Source organism: Passer montanus, unplaced genomic scaffold (assembly GCF_014805655.1).
Source record: "Passer montanus isolate IOZ18808 unplaced genomic scaffold, ASM1480565v1 scaffold15, whole genome shotgun sequence".
In the NCBI taxonomy this organism is placed as follows: domain Eukaryota; kingdom Metazoa; phylum Chordata; class Aves; order Passeriformes; family Passeridae; genus Passer; species Passer montanus.
In genome coordinates this window covers 13,333,526-13,361,117 of record NW_024362051.1, presented here as the reverse complement: position 1 = coordinate 13,361,117, position 27,592 = coordinate 13,333,526, and the positions used below count along the sequence as shown (strand labels likewise).

General features: G+C 53.3%; 1 protein-coding gene across 1 annotated transcript; it reads right to left on the bottom strand.

The window, feature by feature from the left end:
• ADRB2 (adrenoceptor beta 2) lies at positions 1-25,146 on the bottom strand. Its single transcript, XM_039701468.1, has 2 exons — positions 23,982-25,146; positions 1-2,778 (listed from the first exon to the last, which is right to left on the bottom strand). The coding sequence occupies exons 1-2, from the start codon at positions 25,057-25,059 to the stop codon at positions 2,744-2,746; spliced, it is 1,113 nt and encodes a 370-aa protein (XP_039557402.1). The 5' UTR covers positions 25,060-25,146; the 3' UTR covers positions 1-2,743.
• Between the last annotated feature and the right edge of the window lie 2,446 nt (positions 25,147-27,592).

Genomic DNA, 27,592 nt, shown 5'->3' with positions numbered 1-27,592 from the left:
CAGGTGGCTCCAAGCCCTGCCAGGCCTGGCCTTGGGCACTTCCAGGGATGGGGCAGCCACAGCTTTTCTGGGAAATCCATTCCAGGGCCTCCCCACCCTCTTCACGGGGAAGGATTTCTTCCTGATATTTTGGGATACGAGTGCTCAGTGCCAACACGGGTCCATTTTGGCTCAGTTTGCCCCTTCCCTGCACCCCAAACGAGGGAGGGAGCAGCAGCTGGGCACTGCCAGGGTTGGATTCTCATTAATGACCTGGCACAGCAGCTGGGCACTGCCAGGGTTTGGGTTCTCATTAATGACCAGCTCAGCAGCTGGGCACTGCCAGGGTTTGGATTCTCAGTAATGACCTGGCACAGCAGCTGGGCACTGCCAGAGGCTGATCCAGGGTGGGTTTGGATTCTCATTAATGACCAGCTAGCAGCTGGGCCACTGCCAGGGTTGGATTCTCATTAATGAGCACTCAGCACAGGGAACAGCAGCAATCAGGGAGCCAGGGAGGGTCTCGGAAGGGGACAGGAGCCCTGCTGAGGTGGCAGGAGGACGTGAACAGCAGGGCTGGAGGAGCAGCACGAGGGGAAATGGAATGGAGTTTCCAGGAGCAAACACAGGTGGGAAACACCCAGCAGCTCCTGCTGTGGAGCACGGAGCCACCTCCCAGGGGACAGCACAGTAACCCGGGGTCAGGGCGCCCAGAAATAGATCCAGCAAGGGTGAAATCCCTGGAGCAAGCCTGAAGGGACAGGCAGATGGATTTGGACAGTTCTGCAAGGCAGGTCCCTGCCTTTGGGCTGTAAAAATGGTTGAAGTTCATCCCTTCCTCTCCTGTACCTGCTCTGGCACATCAGGGACTGGGGAGAAAGAGAACTGCCACAACCCCAGGGATGTCCCTAACCTGCCAACAACCCCAAGGACCGTGTTTCCAGTACAGAAAGAGGGACTGGAGCCAGGCAGGAATCTTCTGAGGAACAGGTTTTGGTGGGAAATATCTCCCTTCAGCTTTGGACTAAGCCTTGGCAGGGTTCTTCAGAGCAAAGGGACAAATCATGTTCTTCTAGGGCAGCTGGGAGCTGTGCCAAGGGATTTCAGGGTATCCTGAAAGCTGTGGGAGAGCAGCAGGGCACCTGAGAGCCCCCCAGGTGAGCAACTCTCACAGCCCTGCACAAAACAAGTCAGGATAGAGGGGCTGCAGCCTCTGTCCTTCCCAGCAAAGCTCTGCCCAGCTGAAGATTTATTCCCAGCTGGGGTGGGAATTAAATGATCTAGTCCTTGAAAGATCCAAATTGCATTGAGACCAGCAATCCTGGTCTCAGCTTTTCCTCTTCCCTCGTGTGCCCAACCCCTGTCCATTGAATCCTAGAGTGGAAGGACTTAAAGCTCACCCAAGCCACCCCTTGCCATGGGCAGGGACACCTTCCAGCACCCCAGGGTGCTCAGAGCCCCATCCACCCATCCTTGGACACCTCCAGGCATGGGACATCCTTTTCAGATCTTACAGAACCGCAGGGTGGGTTTGGTGGGAAAGAACCTCAAAGACCACCAAGTCCAGCCCCACCAGGACAGCAGGAGGTGACTGCTGGGAGCTGTCCCTGTGTCCTGCCCCTCTGCCCAGTGCCCTCACGCAGGCTGGCTCTTTGTGGGGAGGGGGCTCTTTAGCAGCTTCACTTCAAGCAGCGAGATAATAAATAAATAAATAGGATTGCACTGGAGGGGAGGGTTTTGCAGCTGGAAGCCCGAGAGGGAAGGTCTGAGATGGGGCTCCCACAGTTCAGTACCAGCACGTCCTGCCCAGGTCTGGGAGCAGCTCAGTGACCACAGAGCTGCAGCTGGGCCAGCACCTGCCACTCCAAGGTGCACGATTTTTGTGGTTTTCAGCCAGTTTTTCCTGCTGTTTTCTGCCTGAGGCCGCAAGTCCCTCCATCTCTTTCTCTGCTCAGTGGGTTTTCCACAATCCAAAGTCAGGAGCTCGGTGTGCTCCTTCCCACAGCTGCAGGAGAGGGAAGGATGTCCTGCCATGCTCTGAGCCTCAGGTGGGAAATCTTGGCTGCCAAGGGAGGCTGGTCCTGCTGAAATGTGACTTCCTGCAAGGAAAGGATTGCCAGGTCCCAGCCTGCCCAAGGCAGGACAGTTGGAGATTTTTTGGAGCAAGGAGAGAACAGAGGCCCCATTCCTGCCCTGTGCCAATCCTTCTGCTCCTTGGTGACAGTCAGGGCCCCCCGTGCTCTCTAGAGGAGAAGAGGTAGACAGAGAAGACACCAGAAGGAGAAACCAGCACAGAATAAATTGGAGGAATCTTCCACGCTCCTCTCTCTTGGTCTTGGAGATTCCTGCTTCCCCTGGATCCCCACCCAGCAGGTGGACAGGCTGCCATCAGCACGTCCTGCTGGGCTCCTGACCTGGCTGTGCCTCTTCCAAACCAGCTGGAGACCCTGCTGCTCCCTTTTGGAAAGGCTTTTCCGAGGGAAAAAACCCTCGGCACCTTTTGTCACGCTTTGGACATGCCCTCCTTCAGTTCCTGTGGCTTCCTGGTGTCCTCCAAGGCTCTCAGAGCCTCTCCTGGTCCCTTGGTTGTCCTTGGCCAGCTTCTCCTGGAGGCGTGCGTGGTGGGTGATGGGTTGGGCTGAGGACCTTGGCCAGGGCAGTCACTTCCCACAGCGTGCCCCGGCCCAGGGAAGCGAGGCCGTGCTCCCACTCCATCTCTGCAGAGCCCTCACGAGCTCAGGGTGAGGAACACAGGCTGCCTCGTTCAGCTCTCCACCATGCCTGGGCAGCCAGGGATCTCTGTGGGGAACAAGGAGAAAGGAAAGCAGCGTTAATTTAGCACAGGGAGGTTGGGATAGAGGAGGGATTCGGATGGCAAAGCCAGGAGAGAGATTAAACCTCTTTCCTTGATTGTGGAGATACGAAATGACTGGCAGGTCAGATGAAAAAATGGGAAATTAATTCACAGATAGAGAAAGGAACAAGTACAGAATATGCCAGTGTTTTTATTTTCTGGAAGTGATATTTTTTAATAAGGACATGTAAAAGATTATCATCTGTGTGTGTAGGAGAAGAAAACAGCTTTAAAGCCAAAAAGGATCTGCAGAGAGGGAAAAAAACCCCATATCTGTTCTTTGGGAACACAATGCCTCTCTCAGAAGAATTCTGGGTATCCAAACTGGAATGGTATTTCTTGTGCAAATCAAGGATGAAGTTCCAACGTGACAGGGATGATTTGCACCAGAGTCCCTTGCCAGCATCTCTTTAAAAACATTATTTGTACTCCATCTGCCCTGCAAAGTGTGTTTATCCCTCCTTCCTTCCTTCCTTCCTTGCTCCCTTCTTCCCTTCTTCCTTCCCAACCTGTGCCAGGGCCTCTCCACCCTCTCAGGGAAGAATTTCTTCCCAATATCCCACCTCTGTCGATTTGAAGCCATTCCCCCTTGTCCTGTCCCTACAATTCCCGAGGAAAAGTGGAAACCTTGCAGGTTATGAGCTCTTTAAAAAATCCCCGTGTGAAATAATCCCAGCTCTGCAATTCCAGCAATTTCCACAGGCAGCATTCCCCCAGGGGACCAAGGGGCAGCAGTTTGTCCAGGGAGGACAATCCCCCAGCCACGAGGGATGGATGAGGAAGCTGTGACTGTGTGCACCGTGGAATGCTGAGCACGCTGGAGTTTCTCCAGAACAAATCTGGAAAGTGGGAGTGAAGCTCCTCTGCCCTTTTTGATCAGCTGGGAGCCCGAGGCCTCTTCTGCAGCAATCCTATAGATGGTGCTTGTCAGCTTCCAAGGAAACCTGAACCCTTCCCAGAGCTCCCAGGGCAGAGCCACCGGTGGAGTTCAAGTGGGAAGGAAAAGGGGATACTCCAAAATAATTCCATTTTTGTGTTCAGGGAACGGAGCCACGGAGCTCAGCAAGGCTCCGTGTCCAGCTCTGCATCCCTCACCACTGGGGTTGGATTGCTGCTGTTGTAATTAGAGAGTTTTGCTCATTATGGTGCTGCTCATCACCTCCATCCCTCCAGGGGCTGAGATCCTGGTTTGGCTTTTCCCAGGAAAACAAAGGAAGTCGATGTTTCTGGATATCTTACACAAGATGATCACAATAATGACTTCGTGGTGTTCCACATCCAAGCCACACAGTCTGACAGGACACAGAAGCCCAGCCCTCCTCCTGCTGCCCCACTGGAGGAGCTTCCCACCCAATCTCCAGTTTCCATGGCAATAATCCCAGTTTGGTCCCTCCTGGCAAACCACCATGAGCAGAGTCATTCAGTGAGAACCAAACGGTGGGGAAACTGGGACAATGTTCTGTTAGCTCTCAATGCACCTCCATGGCCACCTTCCAGCTGAGAGAGGCTCCTCCAGGGGACCCTCAGAAGGTCCCAGGTCCAGCCTGAGGTCACCCTCATGTCACCCAGTGCATCTCCTGGACCCTGAAAGCAGCTGTGCCACACACGACTGCCTCTCGCCCTGGGTGACCCAAGCCACTCTGAGCCATTAAAAAAGTCACTTATGAACAATTAAGAGTTGGCCAGGTGCCATCAGCAGAGCAGTGTAAATCACCCTGTGCCCAGTGGTATTTATGGGGCCAGGCTGGCAGGCCCTGAGGTGGCCACTGGGCTCTCCAGCTTCCCTAAAAGCAGCCAGCAGAATTCCAGGCACTCCTTTGCAAAGTCTCTTTAGAGCTGTTTGGGGAGCCCTGCAGCTTGAAGAGGAAATATCCACTTCACATCCATAATTATTACCATTAATATCCAAGAGGGAATATCCACAGAGAGCTTAAACCCACAGGCTGCGGGCTGGAGCCACGGCAGAGAGGGGCCAGCACCTCTTTTACATTCCTTCACTTCCAACCCTTTAAAAACAAGTGAGGAAGCCTAGAAAAACAAGTGAGGATTAACACCCTGATTGCTGCCTTCAACAACTCCTTGGGTCCTCTTGGAGGAGAAAAAGGCAGCCAAGAGCAGCATTCCCACCCCTCTGGAGCAGCTCTTGGCACCACTTCCAGGGGCAGCTCCTGCCCTGGGATCTCCAGTGCCTCCGTGGTGGCACCAGGGTGTGAGGGCACCGCTGCCTTGCTCTCCATCATCATCCTCACACGAGCCAAAGGCTGGGATTCATCCCTGTGGGGCTCTCCTGGAAGAGGGTCAGCCAATGGGAATAATCACTTTACACAGGATTTATCCTTCCTTTCATCGAGGAGCTCTTTGAGGCCCAAACTGTGCCGGGGCTGCAACTCATTTCCATCAACTTTCACAGAAAGGTGATAAAGTTCTGGAATGGCTGCCCGGGGAGGTGGTGCAGTCACCATCCCTGGGGGTGTTTAACAAAGCCTGGATGTGGCACTGGGTGCCAGGGTTTAGCTGAGCTGTTGGGGCGGGGTTGGACTCCATGGTCTTGAAGGTGATCCAACCTGGTGATTCTGTGAATTCTGTGATTCTGTGAATTCTGTGATTCTGTGATTGTGTGAATTCTGTGAAGCAAAATCCATGGAATTGCTCTGCCATCAGCCCTGCATCCCAGAGCAAGCCCTGCCTTGCTGCTCAGTCCCAGGACACGCTGAGCCCAAGCTCCTTTGCAGTAAATCAGCAGCAGGACTCCCAAATGAAGGAATCAAACTCCACAATTCCAGCGCGGCGCCCACGTCAGCGCGGCCATCCCGCGTTTATCCTCGTGTCACCGAGAGAGGATTTAGCCCTCCCTGATTTATTCCCCTGTAAAAGCGAGGTGCAGGGGGAGCGGGGTTTGCAGCTTGTCCAGGCCCTGATGGGAGGCAGGGCTGCCCAAACGGCGGCATGATCCCAAGAATCTTTATTTATGGGCTCCGGGCGGGAGCGGGGCTGGGAGATGGCAGCTGGAATAAACAGCACAGCCCTTCTCCCAGACATCTGCCTCGTAAAAGCACAAAATCAGATGTTGTCCTGGAATGCTGCTGGCTGCTCCCAGTGACACGGACAGAGCACAGCTCGCCTGACCCCTTCCAACATTTCCTCTGCCCTGGGAGCTGAATTCCTCAAGGTTCACAAGGCAGAGCTTAATACTCAAAACAGAAGTTGGCTGAGGAAACCTTGCAGCCTCTGGTGCTGAGCGGTGCCTGGTCACCTGTGGGAATCTTGGATTCAGCAGGATGGATCAGCCACATCCCACAAAGCCAGGGATGCACAGCCCTGTTAACAACTTCCCAGCTGGAATCCTCTCCTTTACGTTCCCTTCTTCTGGTTCAGGACAGTCCTAGGAGAGGGGGAAGCCTGATGATGACATTTTTGGTCATCAGTCCTAATTAATCCCAGGCTCAAGGACAGCCATTGCACAGGGTGGAGAGCTGATGAGAAAGTCAGAATTCCCTTTCCAGTCAATGGGAATGGATTGCTGCCCACAGAGTCACGGCAGGAGCTTGAAATGGCTCCCAGGGGACATTTCCTAAAGGGTCAAGGAGAGGATGAAGAGGAAAACAAATTCCCCGTGGATTGTCTTAATGCTTTGCCCTAAGTGGTTTTGCAAATCAGCAGGAACAGCAGTGACAGGACAGGGGGAACGGCTTCAGACTGAAAGGGAGTAGGGTTAGATGGGATGTTGGGAAGAAATCCTTCCCTGTGAGGGTGGGCAGGCCCTGGCACAGGGTGCCCAGAGCAGCTGTGGCTGCCCCTGGATCCCTGGAAGTGTCCAAAGCCAGGCTGGATGGGGCCTGGAACAACTTGGGATAGTGGAAGCTGCCCCTGCCCATGTCAGGGGTGGAATTATGTGATTTTTAAGGTCCCTTCCAATCCAGATCGTTCTGGGAATCTCTGCTTCCATAAATGTTATATTTGCTTCACTCCATTTGAACGCTGTACCCTGGGAAATCTCCATGGGAGCTGGATGTCTGTGGACATGGAGCTCTCTGCGAGGCAGCTGAGCAGCTCCTCCCCAAGCAATCCAAGGATTCAGGGTGGAATGAGGGCAGAGCAAGACAGAATTTCCTGCTCCAGCCCTCCAGGAACCAGGAAAATCTGCCAGCCTTGCCCTGCACAGTCTGCACCTCCACGGGGGTCTCACAACCCAGTCAAGCCTGGCACAGCTCCTCTCCAGACTGTGCCCCTTTCCTTTCCTGCCTCTCCAAGCTTTCCTTGGAATCTCCTGCTATTTTATCCTGTTTCTGCAACCTGTCATCCCCCATTTGCCAACAGCTCCTCCTGGAACATTTAAACAGCATCTGCTCCAAGTGCAGGGTGTGAGAGGAATCCCGGGGCTCAGCAACAGGACAGGAACCATCAGGTGCTCCTGCACAGCTCAAGGGAAAAGAAAAACCTGTGAACGCCCGATAAAAAGCCAAGGTGCAGCATAAAAAACAACTCCAGAGTGTCCCAGTCCCAGATTTAGTCTGGTTTGTGATCACTTTTATCTAGGAAAGGAAGAATTCCAGCTCATCCCTTCCAGTTTGCTGTGCCAAGCCCAGCACAGCCCAGCTGGGCCTTTGCTCCAGAAGCCACAAAGCCAAACTGGGACACAAATTCCCAGTTAGCTCTTAGCACGTGTCCAGCTTTCCCCATGAGCCAGGCACCAAATTAACTCCACATATCTACTGCTGGCTGTGGTATCAAACTTCTCTGAAGATCCAAGTGCTCTGTGCCCTTAACCCCCACCTGCAGGAGCCCCAGCACTGGGATATCACTCAAACCTCCCTGAGTGAAGATCCCTGGCTCCCACCCTGGTGCAGTTCCATTCCTAAACCCCAAACCTGGATTTTCATCTCCTTTGCTGAGAAATAATGTCCCCATTAATTGATGGGTTTGAAGGACTTCTTTTTTCCCTCTGGAAAGCAGCCAGGATGGGAACAGCTGCAAAGCAACAGGGTTTTGAAAGCTCTGTCATCCCATTTCCCTTGCCCCAGCTTTTCTGAGGGTTTTTTTCCTTCTGCTCAGTTTGGGGGAAGTGGAAGGACACTGATTGCTTTGGGTCTTGTGGGGTTTTTAAATCACTGAACAGACTGAATGTTGTTCTCAACACAGGGAGCAGGGATAAAATAATGGAATGACTGGGGCTGGAAGGGACCTTAAAATCACCCAGTGCCACCCCTGCCATGGCAGGGACACCTTCCAGAGTCCCAGGCTGCTCCAAACCCATCCAACCTCACCTTGGGCACTGCCAGGGATGGGACAGCCCTCACAGGGAAGGATTTAATCCCAAAATCCCATCTAAACCAATGCAGGCAATGCTTTCCCCTGGCTTTGTGGCACTGTAATTTCCTTTTCTTGGAGTGATGCCAGCAGAGTGTAGATTGTCCCTAAGCCTGGCTTACACCCAATTTCCTCTGCAGATATTCCAACTAACACAGGGCTTAAACCCAAGCCAAACAAGTTAACAATGGGCAGAACAACCTTCTCCCTGTAGGAACAGATCCCCTCCTCCCCCTGCCTTTGGGCTGCACACAAAGGAAGATCTGAGATGGAATTTTGGAATCTCTCCTCCACTTTGGGCTGCACACAAAGGAAGATCTGAGATGGAATTTTGAATTCTCCACCTGCCTTTGGGCTGCACACAAAGGAAGATTTGGGATGGAATTTTGATATCTCCACCTGCCTTTTGGCTCCTCACAAAGGAAGATTTGGGATGGAATTTTGAATTCTCTCCTCCACCTGCCCTGACTCCACACAAGGGAAGATCTGGGATGGGATTTCAGCTCCCTCCTGCCACAATGCAAGCACAAAGCTCTGAGCAAGCTGCTGTCCCTGGCCCTGCTGTGAGCAGGGGATTCTGCTGGGATGTTGGGATGATCTCCAGGGTCCTCTCCCAGTTCCTGAAACCCAGAGGCAGGAGCACTGCTGTGCCAAGCTCAGGAGGCCACAGAATGTCAAAATCATGGAGACACCACCAAATCCTCCCAAGAAAAGAGCCAGCAATGATCCTCCAGATGGGAAAGAGCCAGGGATCTGACAGAAGCGGGATTATCAGCAGGTGCCTGTGAATGCCTGGAGGGGATCCACACCAAAGACATCCCACATGTTAAGAAAGCAGCGTTTGTGGACATTTGGATTCCAGCAGTGAAAATCCTTCCCCAGACTCGGCGTCATCGCCTGTGGAATTCAGCTCTGAACTCTGATTTCCTCTGACTGCTCCGAGGATTTCTTGGAAAACTTGTAAATGGATTTGGGGTGGTCAGGTTGATTGTTTTATGCAAAATATCTCAGTGCCAGGGGAAAATGCAGAAGGATTTGTGTTCTAGGAAGTCCAACAGTGCCTGGAAAATGAGTGCTCAGCCAGGGCTTTGCTTCCTAGCACAAAAACAAGGGATATCCTCTCCATCTGCTCATGCTGCTGTCTCCCACCTGAGGACAAGAAGAAAATCTTCTCCTGAAGCCCGAGCAGTGTGTTCTTCCCCTCAGAAATTGTCTGCCCAGGGTGGAGCATCCATCATCCCTCCTTCCCATCCCCTCCTCACAGAACTTACTCCCTGGATTCAAACTCCATGGATTCAAACTGCCCCTGTTCCTCCCTTCCCACTGGAGTAACCCCAGAGCAAACATTTATTTCAGCCTGGAGGAGTGGCAGTTCCTGCACTCATGGTTAAATCGCTGGATTTTGGAGGATGCTGCTTGCATTTCATGGATCTTCCATCCCATTAAATCAGTGACAAGCAGGTCAGAAATGCACAATTACACAGGGCAGGGAGAGGGACAGAGCCCCAGCTGGCCTCTTGTGCAACACATCCCCACTAACTGTTTCCAAAGCCACTCCAGAGCTTAAACCTCATCCCCAAAATCGCCTCGGGCAATCGCTGACTCAGCAGTACCTGCTACTCAGTGAGAGTAAATCCCGATTTTTTTTTCCCCTGATCCTTCTCACCCACATCAAAGGGTGGAGCACAGGAGCTGTGCCAAGGCCTGGTAAACACTCCCAGGGCTGAACCCCTGAGGAAAAGGCTCCGGCACGGTTGGGCTCACAGCAAGTTTGGCTCAGCCAAGCCCAGCTGGGCTGGCAGCAGGGTGCTGATGCTACCGCAGGCAGACACAACAGCCAGCAGCCAGGCAGGGCCAGGCTCCCAGGGCTGGTTACCCATCACACCTGGGCAAACACAGCCTGTTTTCCCAGAGCCCAGCTCCTGTCACCCTGATTTTTTAAGTTTTTCTAAGCCTTCTGATGTATACCGCCTTGTAATGAACTTTCTCACACGCTTTCTGTAAATAATTTCTTGTTTTGTGCTCTTCTGTGGAGGAGGAGAGGTTTGATGGACTGTTGGTTTGTCCAGTGTCATTGGAGGGGTGGCAGTGTCACCCTCCAGTCCATGGAGTCACTTTTGGAAATGTATAAATGTTGGAGTCAGAAATTAAAAGTGCCTTTTTTACCTCGCGGGAGCAGCGTGTCCACGTCGTGTTATTTCGTGTGACAGCACCAGGGCTGGGCTCTCCTGCTCTGCTCCCTGGCAAGCCCCTTCTGCAGGGCCTGAGCAAATGGTTGGCACTGCCAGGGAGATATAAAAAGCTTTCCCTGCGGGGTGGAGCTGGGCTGGTGCTGATCTCATGGCTGCAGCCACGGTGACCTGCTGCACTTGATGGATGCAGCCCTTCCTCCCTGCCCCTGCCAGCAGCAGCCCTGGGGTGGCCTTGTCCACCCTTCCCAGGGCAAAGCCCAGCTCACAGCACAGCAGCCAGCCCAGCCTGTCCTCCTGACCCCAGAGATGGGACTGGAAACCACACACACACTCCTTGCAGAGGGAAAGTGCAGGGATGTGCCAAAATGGCAGGGGGAGGATGCCAAGGGGACACAAGGGTTTCATTTCGGTCCCTTATTTACTGTAATAATTATTTTAAAGTTATTTACTGTAATTTCCCTCCTCTTTAGGAAGGTTGAGATGCTCAGCTGTCACCCGAAACCTCACTTGGAAATGGGTGGTCCCAAGACTTGTAGGAATGGGAGGAGTGTCCGAGGAGCTCACTACAGCCCTCTGAGGGGCTGATATGGGAGATTTCCAGGCGTGTTTTATTTTAAATCAGCTTCACGGTTATGACAGCACTGAAATCTGAAGGACCCCAGCTTTTCACAGAGCTGGGTGACATTGTCTGGTTCCTCCACAGCTGGCCCTGTGGTTCCAGGGCTCCCTGCAAAGGCAGGAGGACAGAGCAGGGCTCAGGATCACATAAATTGGCCAAAAAACCCCTGTGCTGTGCAATGACAAAATGGTTTCTGTGCACAGAAATCACTAAGAGGGCTGTGGGAATGATAACTGAGCTTCCCATAAATTACTGGAAGCCGAACTTCAATGAATTCCATGTAAGGAAGATGAAAGGAGGAGCGGGTGGGATTTATTCAGCTCCACACATTTATTCAGCTCCATTATTCTCACCTCCAAAACCAGTCGGGCAGCCCTTTAATCCCTCAGCAGCTCATCTGGAGATTGCCTCTATTATTAACAACAAAGTGCTCGTTATTCCCATCACCATCCTTTGAAGGAGCCGTGGATGGGGTGAGGATTCTTGTGGGGAGAAGCAGGGTGGGGCAGCAGACACAGATTTAGGAGGTGATGTTCCTCTGGCTTGGCAGGGACAGGAGACACTGATTTAGGAGGTGATGCTCCTCTGGCTTGCCCCAGACTCTTTTATCCAGGGAAGAAGTGGACACCCCTTCCTTCTGCAAAGACACAGCCTGAAAAACTTCCAGGCAACCTCTGAGCAGGATAAACCATCCCTGGGTCTGCACTGGAGCAGAGAATCCCTTCAGAAATTAATACATTTCTCTTATTAATTGTAACGAAAAGGAATTGGAACTCCTGGCTAAACCCACAGGGGATTAATTTCCTCGAGCAAAGCCCCAGCACCGACCTGGCTTGGCTGTTCCCAGAATTAACATTTGTGCAGGAATTGCCATTCTCAGCCTGGGACCTGGCTTGGCTGTTCCTGGAATTAACATTTGTGCAGGAATTGCCATTCTCTGCCTGGGACCTGGCTTGGCTGTTCCCAGAATTAACATTTGTGCAGGAACTGCCATTATCAGCCTGTGGACCTGGCTTGGTTGTTCCCAGAATTAACATTTGTGCAGGAATTGCCATTCTCAGCCTGCACTGTCCACCCCATTTGTATTGATGCAATCCCTTCTCCACTGCCCAGAACTGAGCACCCTCGGATGAATCCCCCCAGGGGAGGGGGAAAGTTGCTGCAAACACAACCTGTTCCATCAGGGCAGGAGGAGGAAGAGAATTCAGCAGGTGCTCGAGGTTAATGGAGCAAGCTGGCAGGGGCTGCAGTCACTTCTAGGTTAGGATTGCTCAAGACTGAAAAAATACAACATAAAATGGTTTCCTACTGCTGCCAGGCAAGGAATTCCCTGGGGCACAGTGAGCTGTGGGTCCCTCCATCATCCTCTGGGGCTGCCCATGGATCAGCCACCTCAGCAAAGTGACAGTGACAGTGGCAGTGACAGTGACAGCTCGTGTTTCCAGGGGCACAGCCCTGGTCACACAGGGAGAACTGCATGATAGACACACCAGCAGAGGTGGCAACGCTGACCTGTCCCTTCCAAACACACCGCAGCTCCTGCCTGGCATTGTGCAGACCCCGGGATTACAAATAAAGAGCAAATTAAGACCAACAAAACTCCTGGGAGCGACGCGGATGCCAAAGCCCAGCAGCACCCCAGGGACCCAACCCCTTCCCACAGCCCTTCCACGGGGAAAACCCCATTTTCCCTTCAGCTCTTCTGGCTGGCAAAGTGGTCAGAGGTTGGGCTGGATTCTCTGAGAGGTCTTTCCCAACCTCAGTGGCTCTGTGATTCCCCATTCCCAGCTCCTTATCTCCGAGGCCAGGCAGGGGACAGGGCGGCTGTCCTGGTTTGTCTCCATACCTGTCACACACTCACCCCAAAGGCATCCCCGGCTCCAGAATGACAGGAACGCCTGCCCCACGCCCTCCCAGCCATGCCTTGGCAGGCAGCAAGAAGGAAGCAAAGCTACTGCTCATTCCAGAGGCAACCATCATCTCCCAAACCTCCGGGAGCAGACGGGGGAACGGCCAACGTGGGAGGGCAGAGGCACCAGCCAGGCTGCCTGCCCTGAAAGGCAGATCTTCACTGACATGTGGATCCTGCCCTGAAAACAGATCCTGAAGAGAAGCACAGATCCTGCACTGAAATGTGGATCATGCCCTGAAATACAGATCATGTACTGAAACACAGATCCTGCACTGAAATGTGGATCCTGCACTGAAAACAGATCCTGAACAGAAACACAGATCCTGCACTGAAATGTGGATCCTGCCCTGAAACACAGATCCTGAACAGAAATGCAGATCCTGCCCTGAAACACAGATCCTACATTGAAACACAGATCCTGCCCTGAAACACAGATCCTACAATGAAACACAGATCCTGCCCTGAAAGGCAGATTCTACACTGAAATTTGGATCCTGTACGGAAATACAGATCCTGAAGAGAAACACAAATCCTGCACTGAAATGTGGATCCTGAACAGAAACACAGATCCTGAACAGAAATGCAGATCCTGTCCTGAAACACAGATCCTGAACAGAAATGCAGATTCTAAAGAGAAACACAGATCTTGTCCTTAAATACAGATTCTGAACAGAAACACAGATTCTGCACTGAAACACAGATCTGCACTGAAATGTGGATCCTGCCCTGAAACACAGATCCTGAACAGAAATGCAGATCCTGTTCTTAAATACAGATCCCGAACAGAAATGCAGATCCTGCACACAAACACAGATCCTGCCCTGAAACACACAGCCTGGTGTCAAGGCAGAGCTCAGAGCAGGATCTGGGCTCTGCTGAGGCCCCAGCCCCAGGCCAGGCTGGCTCAGGTTTTTCTCAGCATCGTTGTCTCGTGCAGGGCTGGCCGTGCTGCTGACACTGCTCCTCTCAAAAACCACCACCAGCAATGACTCCTGATTCTCAAGAGGCAGAGCTCAGCTCGAGGGCTGGAGCAGAGGGGGGACAGCCTGATCCCAGCCTTTCCCAGGCAGGTGAGGGGAAGGGAGAGGGAGGAAAGCTCTGGGCAGTGAGAACAGATTGCCCTGTGAACTGACCCAGCTCCCCCAGCCTGCTCCCCTGCAGGTATTTTGGGGTGCCACCAGCTCTGCTGTGTGCAGACACACTTACTCTCACCACCACCATCAGAAAATACACACAGCTCCCGCTGAGACATTTGATTTCAAGGCCAGACTGCAAGAAACTTATTTAGGTCTCCAGTTTTTCTCAGGAAAAAAAAAAAGCCACGCACTTCCACTCACATGTCAAACACAACATGAGGGGACGTTCAGGCTTTGGGATCCTGAAACCCCAGGGATATTTTGCACTGCTTCTGAAGTCTGCTTCAAGGCTGCCTCACACTGTGCTGTCCCATGGGACCTCCAAGAAACCACCAAGGAGGTCACGTCCTGACAGGCACCATTTAATCTGATTGCAGTGTGGCTTTGGGGGTGATAAGAAATGTTTTCAGCAGCGTGCTTCTTGCTTCAGCTGCAAAGGATCAAGACGAAGCTGTTCCCACCCAGGGATGAACAAGCATTTCCTTCAGCCAGGGGAGAAAAAAAACCAAAGATGAAGGAGAGGTTTTTCACACTCACATACACTTAAGAGGAAAAAATATTTACACGAGGGAGAAAGGACTTGGCAGGGCCTCCCCAGAGGCCATTTGCTGTTTGTGCTGAGGCTGCAGAGCCTGAACCTCCCAGAGCCACCGGGGGACTGTTTTTGGGGCTGGGACATCCCCTTGCTGTGGGATTGTGTCCGTGAGCCCTCAGGCTCTGCCAGTGGCCACTGGGGTTCCCTGAGGCCTTTCTGTGGCGTTCCTGGAGGATCAGAGCCAGGAGAGGGGAAATAAAGCCTGGCTCTGAGCACCTCTTAACCCCAACCACATTTCCAGGTGAAAGATTCCCTGTCAGGAATGTCCTGTTTAACGGGAATGGGGAAAGGTGGGTGGCAGCTGCTGCTCCCCCACGGATGCTGAAGGTCTGACTGATTTTTTCCTCCATGGCTGGGGCTCTCTATCCCTTGAAAGCACAAATTATTATAATTGGGCAGGAAATGCCTGGTGCAACCTCCCTGTCCCAGCTACACAACAATTCCCTGCTGTTGTTTCTGGAAAGGAGAAGCCTCAAAATGTGCAGGGCACAGTGTCCTCTGCTGCCAAGGCTTCATCCTGGGCTTGAGTGGCACAAAGGACACCAAATCCTCGTCACTGCCACGTTCTGGGCTGGCATCCTGCTTTGCATCCCTCCTGTTCTTCCCTCAGCCCCACCTGAAGCAGGAGGGACGTCAGGACACCAGAGGACAGGCCAGGAGGTTGGTGCCTCTCCAGAGAAACACCTCCAGGAGATTTTCCAGGATGGAGCAACCTGGGGCAGGCAGGAGTGCTGCTGCCACCCCGTTCCTGCAGGACAAGCCACCTCCTCACCCTCTCCCAGCCCAAATTCCAAACCCCCACAGCTGGGGAAGCTGCAGCTCCCTCCCAGCCCCAGGGGATGCTGGCACTGGTGACAGCAGCAGAGGATTAAACCCCTGCAGATCCTGATGGGAGAGGGGAAAACCAGAGAGTGCTGAGCACCCACAGCCACCTCCCCTGCCAGGGTTGAAAGCACTGGAAAAATAAAATAAAATAAAATATAAAATAAAATATAAAATAAAATAAAATAAAATAAAATAAAATAAAATAAAATAAAATAATAAAATAAAATAAAATAAAATAAAATAAAATAAAATAAAATAAAATAAAATAAAATAAAATAAAATAAAGTAGTAATAATAATTAATAAATTAAGGAATTAATTTATATATATTTTTATATACTATTATATATTTAAATAATTAATAAATTAAGGAAACACACTGTGTTTCCTCTCTGCTCCTTGAGGTGTTGGTTTTCTTTAATGAGCCCTGAAGGATTCACTGGGAAGATGTTGGGAAATATGGGAGAAATGGCTTTAAGCAAGGACACTTGACTACAGCATAAGTCCCATAAATCCTCTTTATTTCAACACGTCAGTCAATAGGAGCTGCAATAAATACTCGGAGTTTTGAACATACAGATCTTCATCTCTACTAACCTGGCACAGCAAGCCCTTTACATTTCCTCGTTTATGTACAGCTCTACGAATTGCTGTATGTAGATAATGGATATATACACACAGACATGTATCTATATGTGCACTTGTGCAAAAATATCTTACCAAGGACAGGAAACAAGTGAATAATTCCCAATCCACTCTCCCTGGCATTGGAAATATTGCACAAAAATTCAGCTGGATGCTCCTGCCATAGGGAAAATGGCAAAACTGAAATTGCATGCATGGAGAAGCAGCAAATCCACTTTTTTTCATGATGGAGAAAGTTTTAAAAAAATCTCAGTGCCCCCTTAAATACTGTGCTTGATTCAGCACCTTTACATACAGTAATTCCAGCTTCCAGATCCAGGGGTTGTGTCCTGGAGAGAGAATCTCCTTCCAAGCTGTGCAAACTGCATTTCCACCTCTGTCTAGAGTGTCCCTAAAACCCCAAGGGGCTTTGTCTGTGCCAGGCAAACACCAGGGTACAACAGGGGAGGGCTGTTCCACAGGGTTTGCTGCGGGAACAGCATCTCCCAGGAGCCAGTGCTGCTGGAACATTCCTGCCCCACTCTGGAAAATGACAAAAAGCACCTCCAGGTCGCTGTGGGTGCAGCTGGTGCCCCACAGAATTGTGTTGATGTGAGGGCATAGCCAAGCCCCAGCATCCTCACAGCCCGGGCTGTGTGCTCACTGCAAAATCACAGATCCCAGAATCCCAGAATCACAGAATCACAGATCCCAGAATCACAGAATACCAGAATCCCAGAATCCCAGATCCCAGAATCCCAGAATCCCAGAATCCCAGAATCCCAGAATCACAGAATCACAGAATCACAGAATCCCAGAATCCCAGAATCACAGAATCCCAGAATACCAGAATCACAGAATCACAGAATCCCAGAATCCCAGAATCACAGAATCGCAGAATTCCAGAATAATGAGGTTGGAAGAAGCCTCTAAGATCATCAAGTCCAAACTAAGTCCTTACACCTCAACTAGGCTATAGCACCAAGTGCCATGTCCAGCCTTTTTTAAACACATCCAGAGATGGTGATTCCACCACCTCCCTGGGAAGAGCATTCCAGTGATTTATTATTTTTTCAGTGAAAAAATTTTCCCTAATATCCAACATATGCCTTCCCTGACGTAGCTCGAGACTGTGTCCTCTGCTCTGCTCTCTCTGCCCCCAGCAAGAGAGATTAGTGCTGGTGTTTGCTTTCAGAAGAGCTCCAATAAAAGTAGAACAAGGGGCAGAAATGCTGGGGCTGCTGGGCTGAAGCCTCAGAGAGAGCCAAGCTTTCACACTGGAGGAGGTTTTTGCACAGGGAGGAGATGCCAAGGTGGCCACGGAGCAGAGACACTGAGCAAACAGCAATGAAAGGAGCCCTCACCCTGCAGAACACGGATCTCAGGGAGCCTGGAGTGGCTCTGCCTGTCCCTCTGTGCTCCCCTGAAGCTGCAGAACTCTCTGGGTCCTGTTCCCATTGCAGGAGCTACCAAACAGTGGGGTCAGCCAAGGAGCTGCCCCAGGGCTGCTGGGGAGGGGGACACGGGGGGAAGAAGAGCAGCAGCCCCTTCCCCAGGTGCCCCTTCCATCCCCACAGCCCAGGGACTCTGCCTGGTGAGGAAAGCTGCCCTGCTGCTCTCAGGGTGGCACTTTGGCAGAGAGCAGGGCTGTGCTCCCTCCTGCCAGAGGAATGGACGTGCTCATGAAGCCATCTCCTTGGGAAATGGGTTCACCACCCAGGGAAAATAAACACCGGGAGGCAGAGAGCTGGCAGAGGCAGGGACAGAGCCTCACCTCAGTCTGTGGGGTCTGGAGATGGAGTTAAAGGTGCAGGAGCAGCCTGTGCCCCTGTGCTGGATGAGCCAGCAAGGGAGAAAACAAGGCTGGCAGGACAGAGAGTTTTGTTTGGAATTCAGGATAAAAAGGAGAGTCCAGAACATTTGGGAAAGGGGCAGGAAATTCAGGACAATGAGGTTGCAGGGAGAAAAGTTAAAGGGACCAAAGCCCAGCTAGAATTTAATGTCTGCTGTCAAAAAAGACAATTAAAATCCTCCTATAAATACATCAGCAAGAGAAGGACAGCTGAGGAGAATCTCCATCCTTTACTGGGGAGACACAAAGATGAGGGAGAGGCTGAGGTTCCCAAAGCCTTCCTGGCCTCAGTCTTTGACAGGAAAACCAGCTGTCCTCCAGGTACCCCCGAGCTGGAAAACAGGGAGCTGATCTCCTGTGGCAGCGTGGCCACTCCATGGATGAGGAAAAGCCTGTGGGTGATGCCAGCCTGGATTTAATTAAGCTTTAACACATTTCCCACAGCATTCTGCTGGAAGAACTGAATTCCTTTAACTTGGATGGGTCCATTCTTCACTGGGACAAACCTGACTGGATTAAAAACCCAGAAAGTGGGAATGGGATAAATCCAGCGGGTGCTCAGTCACCAGAGGTATCCCCAGGGCTCAGTTTGGGGCCAGTCTCATTTAATATCTTCATTAATGACCTGGATGAGGGGATTGAGTACATCCTCACTCAGTTCATAAATGCAGGGCAATGTTGCCTTGCTGGAGGGCAGGACAGCTCTGCAGAGGGATCTGCATCAATGGGAATGCTGGGCTATTCCTGGACTCGACCTTCAAGGCCTTTTCCAGCCTAGAAGGGTCTGTGATTCTACACCACAAGGGCTAGAGATGCTGGGAGGTGAGTGGAGGCTGCCTGGCATGCCCTCCTGGGGTGGCACAAACACAGCCCTTGTAGTAAATAAACCTGAAATGAGCTCTGCAAAGCCCAGCAGCTGGGAGAGAGGGGGCAGAGCTGCTCACACATCACTCCCTCTGCAGGCTCTCCTTTCCACACTCCTAATCCCTGACCCATTTTCAAACATTTGTGGGCATTTAGGAACTGAAATCTCTGCCCTCCCTCTCTGCTGTGCTGGGGCCTCACCCTCACCCTCACCCCAGGGTGGGGGCTGTGGGAATTAATAAAGGTAAGCTCACTGTACATGAGCTTTAACATCTTTATTGTCTCAGCCATGCATTGAGGCTGGGGCTGCAATGAAAGCTCAAAGAATGTACCCCAGCAGTCCCGTCCTGTTTGTGAAAACAAACTCCAAACACAGGCTCCAGCTCCACAGGTCCAGCCCTGACACCCAGGACAGCACAAGATGCCCCTGTGGGCAGTGCTGGACTGCAGGAATTGCTGAACAATCTGGGATATGAGGCACTTTGGGAACAGCCAGCCCTACAAAGGCACTCGAGGCACACTTCCAGGTGGGGATCTGCACCCAGAGCCTTTTCCCTCCTCCCTGTTCACTTCCACATCTCCCCAGTGCTACAGCAAGCAGCATTTCCAGCCCTGGCTGCCCAGACAGCCAAAGCTGCCCAGGAATGCTCACAGGAGGCAAAGGATTGGTGTAACCCAGCAGCTTTCTGTGCTGGGGGATGGAGCCAACACTGCCCTGGTGTGGAAACTGCCCCAGTCCCCGGCAGCAGCCAGGGCAGGAATTTGTAACAACACCCAAGCTGGGTTTGTGGCGTTCACTCCAGCAAGACTTTAAAAACAAAAACAATCTGTTTGGCCAAAGTGGATGAAAGCAGTGAGGGTAGGGCCAGGCTCCAGCTGGCTGCACAGCAACACCCGGGGTTGTGTCCCCTCTGTGTCCCCACCTCTGTGGCAGTGCACGAGGTACAGCCAGCAGCAGTGTTTGCTTCAGCCTGCTCTGTTTGCAGGAAGAATTTCATGTTTGTCACTGATTTCCCTCCAATGAAGTCACCACCGTGTGTTTGATCAGATGTGTTTAACCTGAGCCAACTCTGCCAGTGTGAAATCCTAAAATCCAATTTAAACAGCGACTCCTGACTTCAATGCTCAGTTTTTTAATGTGTCTATAAAGCTTTTTAATACAAATATTTTAACAGGCCAAAGTTGGTTTTCTTTTTCCCAACCACAGAAAGGTTTGGCTTTGGTGGTGCCATAATATTTTTTCATCCACTATTTCTCTCTTTTTCTTCCAGCTGCCCCCAGAGCTGCACAGTTTCTATTTCACCAGTTTTACCAATGTTGCCTTAGAGAAAAGAAAGCAGTTTTTTAACACCCAGACTCCACTGCAAGCTTGAGGTTTCCTGGCAGTGCAGCTGAGCTTTGTAGCACCGAGGTCGTTTGTCCAGTGCAAACAGCCCAAAATTCCCTGTCCCCTCCACATCCACGTGCTCTGGGTGCTGGAGTGGTTCTGCAAACAATCACTCACTCATCTCAGCTTTGGCTACCCACAGCCACAATATTTGAAGTAAGAAGAGGAAGCCAAAAAAAGAGAACAATTATTTGGACAACAAACCCTGCTCCGCAAGTGCTACCGAAATGCAAATAATTCATCAGAGTGAAAATACAAACCACAGCAGAGATGTGGGCATGGGAAGTCTCTGTGCCACAGGGTCCTGCCTCCAGCTGGGGAGAACTGGAGCCTGCTGGGGGCTGGCTGACCCCCCAGCAGTGCAGGAGCATCCCTCTGTGCCCCCTCCAACCCTGGGCATTGCACAGCAGAAGAGACTGACAGGAGATAAAGTGATAGAGATCAACCAGGCAGAGATATTGATCTCTGCAATCAAGAGGTTAATTCTCATTTCCCCTGAATGCTGTTAATAATCACAGCCTGCACGGAGCTCAATTGCATCTGCAGCCCGGAGTGAGTGCCTACAACAAGTGTGTACCTATACCGAGTGTGTTCCTACACTGAGTGTGTTCTTACACTGTGTACCTGCCCTGAGTGTGTTCCTACACTGAGTAGCGTTCCTATACTGAGTGTGCACTTACACTGAGTGTGTTCCTACACTGAGTAGTGTTCCTACACTGTGTACCTGCACCAAGTGTGTTCCTACTCGGAGTATGCACGACACCAAGTGTGCACCTACACCAAGTGTGCACCTACACTGAGTGTGTTCCAACACTGTGCACCTACACCGAGTGTACCCACTCACTACACTGTTTTCCTACACCAAATGTGTTCTTACACCAAGTGTGCACCTACACTGAGTGTTTTCCTACACAAAATGTGTTCCTACACCAAGTGTGTACCTACACTGAGTAGTGTTCCTACACCGTGCACCTACACCGAGTGTGCTCCTACACTGAGTGTTTTCCTACACCGAGTGTGTTCCTACACCAAGTGTGCACCTACACCAAGTGTGCACCTACACTGTGTTCCAACACTGTGTACCTACACTGTGTTCCTACACTGTGTGCACCTGCACTGTGTTCTCACACTGAGCGTGTTCCTACATTGAGTATGCACCTACACCAAGTGTGCACTTACACTGAGTGTGTTCCTACACCAAGTGTGTACCTACACTGAGTAGTGTTCCTACACCGTGCACCTACACCGAGTGTGCTCCTACACTGAGTGTTTTCCTACACCGAGTGTGTTCCTACACTCAGTAGTGTTTCTATACCAGGTGTGTACCTACACTGAGCCTGTTCCTACATTGTGTTCATATACCAGGTGTGTTCCTACACCAAGCGTGTTCCTACACCAAGTGTGTTCCTACACTCAGTAGTGTTTCTATACCAGGTGTGTACCTACACTGAGCCTGTTCCTACATTGTGTTCATATACCAGGTGTGTTCCTACACCAAGCGTGTTCCTACACCAAGTGTGTACCTACACTGAGTAGTGTTCCTACACTGTGCACTACACCGAGTGTGCTCCTACACTGAGTGTTTTCCTACACCGAGTGTTACCTACACTGGGTGTGTACCTACATTGAGTAGTGTTCCTACACTGTGTTCATATACCAAGTGTTACCTACACCGAGTGTGACCTACACCAAGTGTGTTCCTACACCGAGTGTGTACCTACATTCAGTAGTGTTTCTATACCAGGGATGTACCTACACTGAGTGTGTTCCTACACTCCATTCTTCACTGGGACAAACCTGACTGGGTCAAAAGCCACGTTCCCTGTCCCTGCTGCAGTGCTGAGCTGGCAGGGGACAAGAGGAGCCCGTCAGTCACAGCGCCTGGGGAGGACAGGGCTCTTAGAGCTTCTCCTCCTTCCCAGGCAGGATCAGCAGCACTTTGGGAAATAGAAAAAGGAGCAGCAGGAGCTCCCAGAGCCCTGGGTTTTGCCCTGCGGGGTGTGAGAGCTGGGGCAGTCTGTCCCCACACCTGGCATCAGCAGTGTCCCCTCCGTGCTCCCTGCCCGCCCGGGGTTCCCCTGCAGCCCTGCGGGCTCCAGCGCTCGGGGCGAGTCCTCAGAGCAGCCAGGGCCACACGGGGCCTGCCGGGGCTGTCCGTGACCAAAACCCCGCTCCACGCCCTGCTCCTCCGGGACGGGGCATGGCGCTGCCCCAGAGCCGCTCTGCCTCCTCCTGCATCGGGACTCAGCCCCGGGGGGCCACTCGCCACCCACCCGGGTGTCCCGGGCACCCAGAGACCCCCAAACTGACCACAGCGACAGCGACAACGCCACCAACACCCCCGCGGTGCGTGGAGATGCGGGGGGACATCCCCCGAGCATCCCCCGGGACACCGCGGCCCGAGAGGTCCCGGGAGCTTTTCCTGCCCTGTTCCCGAGTATTCCTGAAAGAACCCCGTTCCCGGTCGCGGGTCCAGCGTGTCACACCGTGGTGCACCCCCAGCACAAATCGCTGCCACCTTCCAGCCAGGGATTGTCCTGTCCTGTTCTGTCCTGTCCTGTCCCGTCCTGTCCTGTCCTGTCCTGTCCTGTCCTGTCCTATCCTGTCCCGTCCTGTTCTGTCTCCCCCGAGCATCCCCCGGGACACCGCGGCCCGAGAGGTCCCGGGAGCTTTTCCTGCCCTTTTCCCGAGTATTCCTGAAAGAACCCCGCACTGCACACCTTCCCGGCCGCGGGTCCGGTGTGTGACACCGGGGCGCACCCCCAGCACAAATCGCTGCCACCCTCCAGCCAGGGATTGTCCTGTCCTGTCTTGTCCTGTCCTGTCCCGTCCTGTCCCGTCCTGTGATGTCCCCAGCCCACCCTGCCACCTGGCAGAGCCTGGCACACGGGACAAAACCCCCTCCACACCCATCCCAAGCGACCTGCAGCCGTGCCGCGGTCGGAGCGGCTTTTCCAAGGTGTCACGGAAAATCCAAACCTCCTCCCGTCCCACCTCCCCGGGCTCGCTGTCACCCGAGCCTTGCAGCTAAACAAACCGGGCGCTTTACGAGCTTTTGGCCGGGCTGTGACTGTAGCCGCGTGTCACCCGACTTCCCAGTGCCACATTCCTGAGTGCCACAGTCACAGGCTCACATTCTAGGCGTACGCTCCGTTTATTCCTAACATTATTTTGGGGTTTTTTTCCCCTACAAAGTCCCGTAGCACTTAGTAAAACAAAACCCCAGAGAGCATTCGCAGTTTCTGGGCGGTGATCAAACTGTCCCAGAGCCGGCAGCGCCGAGCCCGCCCCTGCCTGCATCCCTTCCCCGCCGGTTTGTCGCAGATCAAACTCAGGGGTTTTGCCACCTCTGCAAAGTGCCCCGGGCTGGGCAATGCTGCCACCCCCGCCCCAGGTGCCCTCCTGGCCGGGAGGGCTCCCACAGCCACCGGCGGGGCTGTGAGAAGGGGACCGGGAGCAGCCCCACGGGGCAGGGGGGTCCAGCCCCGCTCCCAGCAAGGTCATGAGGTAGCTCAGCCCCAGCTCAGTTCAGCCCCGGCCACGGCCAGAATGTCCCTCCGGGGACGAGTATTGTGCACAGCCTGGCATCCCCCACCCCGCTAAGGGACCCCCGGGGGGTGCCCCGAACCAGGGGGGCTGCCAGCAGCCCCTCCACCCTGCCAGGAGCCAGCCCTGCTTTGCAGAGTCAGAGTTCGGGGTTTCTCACAGCTGTTAGTTTTTAGGCACTCTCTAAAAAGAACCACTATTTTTATGAAAGGAGGTCGATTTTCCTTGCAAAGGCTCCTCTGTGCAACCCCCGCCCGAGCCCCCAGCCCCCTCCCCGCCGAGCCCAGTACCTTTGCCGTGCAAAAAGTCCTCGGGGCGAGGGAAGGAGCCCTCCTCGCAGAGCAAGTCGCAGGTTCTATCCGGGGCCAGGGGGTAGCCGTTGTCCTCCTCGTTGTAGTCGCTCCTGCCGTTGCTGTTGGAGTAGCCGTTGGCGTACATCTTCAGGGCTGACCTGCGCAGGCACAGCAGCTCCTGGAAGGCGTACCTGAAGTCGGGGCTGCGGCAGTAGATCAGGGGGTTGAAGGCAGAGTTGACGTAGCCCAGCCAGTTCAGGAGGATGTACACGTACTTGGGAATGATGTTGTCCTGGATGACGTGCACGATGTTGACGATGAAGAAGGGCAGCCAGCACAGCGTGAAGGTGCCCATGATGATGCCCAGGGTTTTGAGGGCCTTGTGCTCCTTCAAGAAGAACTTGGAGGAGCGGCGGTGCCCGGCTCCCCCTTTCTGCTCCTGCTCCTTGTTCTGGGTGTGAAACCTCCCCTCGCTCCTGTCTATCTTCTGCAGCTGCTTCTTGGCCACCTGGAAGACCCTGGCGTACACGAAGACCATGACAACGAGGGGCAGGTAGAAGGAGATGATGGAGGAGGCGATGGCGTAGGCTTGGTTGGTGAAGAAGTCGCAGCACATCTCGTCCTGGTAGCAGCGGATGGCGTCCTCGTGGTCTGCCCGGTACCAGTGCATCTGGATGGGCAGGAAGGAGGTCAGGCCCGACACCACCCACACCACCAGGATGACCACGCGCGCCTTGCCCTTGGTCAGCAGGCTCTGGTACTTGAACGGGGAGGTGATGGCGAAGTACCGGTCCACGGCGATGACGCACAGGGTCTCGATGCTGGCCGTGACGCACAGCACGTCCACGGAGGTCCAGAACTCGCACCAGAAGTTCCCAAACTTCCACATCTCCATGATGATGTGGCAGGCGCCGAAGGGCACCACGGCCAGCCCCATGACCAGGTCGGCACAGGCCAGCGAGGTGATGAAGTAGTTGGTGACGGTCTGCAGGCGCTGGAAGCGGGCGATGGCCGTGATCACCAGCACGTTGCCGAAGACGATGGCCAGCACGATCAGGGACATCAGGATGCCCATGCCCACCACCCACACGTCCCGCGACACCGTGGGGTCGGCGGCGCTCTGGTTGGCGCTGGCGTTGCCGCCGGGCAGCGCTGTCCGCACCCCGAGCCCCCCCGCACCCCGCGGCCACCCCCGCCTGCCCCACGCGTGTCCCCGCCCCGTGCCCCGCAGCATCCCCGCCGTGTCCCCGCAGCCCGCGCCCTGCGCGCTGCCCTTCCCCGCCGTCCTCCTGTCCCCCGGCCCGGGCTGGCCCTGGCGCGCCGCTCTCGGCCGTGTCCCCGTGCCTTCTGCCCGCAGCGCGCTCCCTACGCCGCTGATGTCCCCACGGTGCCCGCCCGGAGGTGTCCCCAGCCCACCCGTGCCGCCTGTGGGTTCACCAGCACGCACAGCACCGGGAGAATCCCGAGGGTTCTGCGGCTCCTGGCACCCCGTGGTTGTTGGTGGCACCCCGTGTCAGGATGTCACCCAGGTCCCCATCCCTGCCAGTCCCCAGCCCAGTGCTCTTGCTGCACCCCACTTGTGGGGGGCATCTAAGCGGAGCAGCCACAGAAATCCCAGAGCTGGTCAAGGGCAGAGACACCCCTTAACTGTCCTGGGGGCACTGACCAGGCAGGGAGTGACCACTGGACACTGTGGCCGGCCACGCTGCAGCCAGGCATGTGGCCAGAGCCAGACACTATCACAAGCATTCCCCTCCAAAACAAACACATTGGCTAAATGAGGGCTGAGGAATCCTGAAAACTTCCTTTCAGCCTGACAGGAGATAACGCTGCCTCTGGAGTTTCATTTCTGCCGTCCCTCTGGAGCAGCACTGCTCTCCAGAGACACATCTCAGAGGTGCTCTCAGAGGTGACAGCTGAAAGCTGTGGTTCTAAAGCTGCCCTGTACCACAGAAAGGGAGAAAATAAAGAATTCGTTTCTCCCAGATTACCCCAAAGCCACCACCAGCAGCAGCTGCAGGTCAGTCCTGGCTGGATGCAGCTCTGTGGCCCTCCCATGGCACAGGCAGTGTCAGACTCCTGTCTGTGCAGCAATTAAACACTAATAATGGTGAATCTTACTTGAAACTCATCAGCTCTTGGGCTCTGATGCGTTTTCATGATTCTGCCTCATTTTTCCTGCAGTGCTGGGGTGCCAGGGCCAGGTTGCCCTCTCTTTGCTGTCTTTGCCCCACTGCCCCACACCACAGCCTGCTGGGTGTCCATGCCGTGCCCCAGCTGTGCTGGGGATATTTATTTCTGGGGAAGGGAGGAAGTTTTGTGGTTTAAAGCAGAGGGCAGATGAGGTACTGCAATCAGGAAATGCGATTAAAGGCAGTTAGGAAGTGTCTGCCTTGCCCTGAACCGGGCTTCCCCGCTCCTCCCACTCTCCACCTCTGCACCCACACCCTTCAGAGGTTTAAAAAGGAGCAGAAGACCCAGAGGTCATCCCCTGCACTGCAGACATTTGGGAAAGCAGGGGCGCTGGGAGGAGCTCCTGACCTGAGCTGATCACCTAGAGCTTCCCCTGCTGTAGGATAAATAAGGTTAAAAAAAAGGGGCCATCCCCCCTACACTCACACCAGGCAGAGCTGGGACCTGCTGGGATCAGTTTGTGGCACCAAGGCTTTCACAGAGCTCCCCCCAGCAGGGCTGTGACCCACAGGGGCTCAGGGGGCCCCAGCTGGGTGCAGTGTCCATTCCCCACCTCTGCCCCAGGCCAGCAGCGCTCACCTTGCAGGGAAAACACGGCCAAAAGCTCCTGGGAAAGCAGGGATGTGGAGGAGATGCAGTAGTGGGACAGAAAAAAAAAAAAAATCAAAAAAAAAAAAAAAAAAACAACCCAAACAACAACCAAAAACCCACAACAGAAGGAAAAGCAGAAATTGTGGGAGCTGCACCTCATCCTCAGCTCCCTGTTCCCCCTTTTTTGTTAGATGTGGCAGCTCTAGGAAGCACTCGAGGTGCCAGGCAGGGACCAGGTGAGTTTGCTGGGCTCTTCCTGACTATTCTGACACCAAATCCAAGCATTCCTAAAGAATTAAGTCCCCAATCCTAATAAACATCCAGATGTTCATCCGACAGATGTCCAGCCTTGCAGGCAGCACTGGCCCTGGCAGGAGCAGCAGCAGATTTGGGGATGTGGTGGAGGGAGAGACAAAGCTTCAACAAACACCAGTGTTTTACCCAAGGCAGCCCCGTGTCTCTCATCCCCTCCAGAGGCAGCGCCAGGGCTCTGTGAATCCCTGCCCAGGGTGCAGGATCAGCCAGCCCAGTTTCCAGCTTGATATTTTGAGTTTGTTGTACTCTGTTCAAAGAAATCTCAGCCTGGGCTTTGCTGGAGGAAGCAGAGCAAGGCTGAGTTTTGTTCCTTGGTTTTCTCCCTTGGTTTCCTCTTTAGCAATCCTTGCTCACCTTTTAGGGTGGGCCCAGGGCTTGAGATGATTTTTGTCTTTGACTCCACAGCTGTGACCCTCAGTGAGCTGGACACAGGTTCACAAAAAATGCAGGAATTTTCCCGACATAAAAATAAATTCCATCACCCCAAGTCTCACTGGCTTCTGAGGTTT

Excerpts from the sequence above, each read along its gene's own strand:
- ADRB2 (XM_039701468.1), bottom strand. The coding sequence starts at position 25,059 with ATGGGCATCCTGATGTCCCTGATCGTGCTGGCCATCGTCTTCGGCAAC. Across the intron at positions 2,779-23,981 it reads GGACTTTTTGCACGGCAAAG|AGATCCCTGGCTGCCCAGGC; the intron begins GTACTGGGCTCG and ends TGTTCCCCACAG.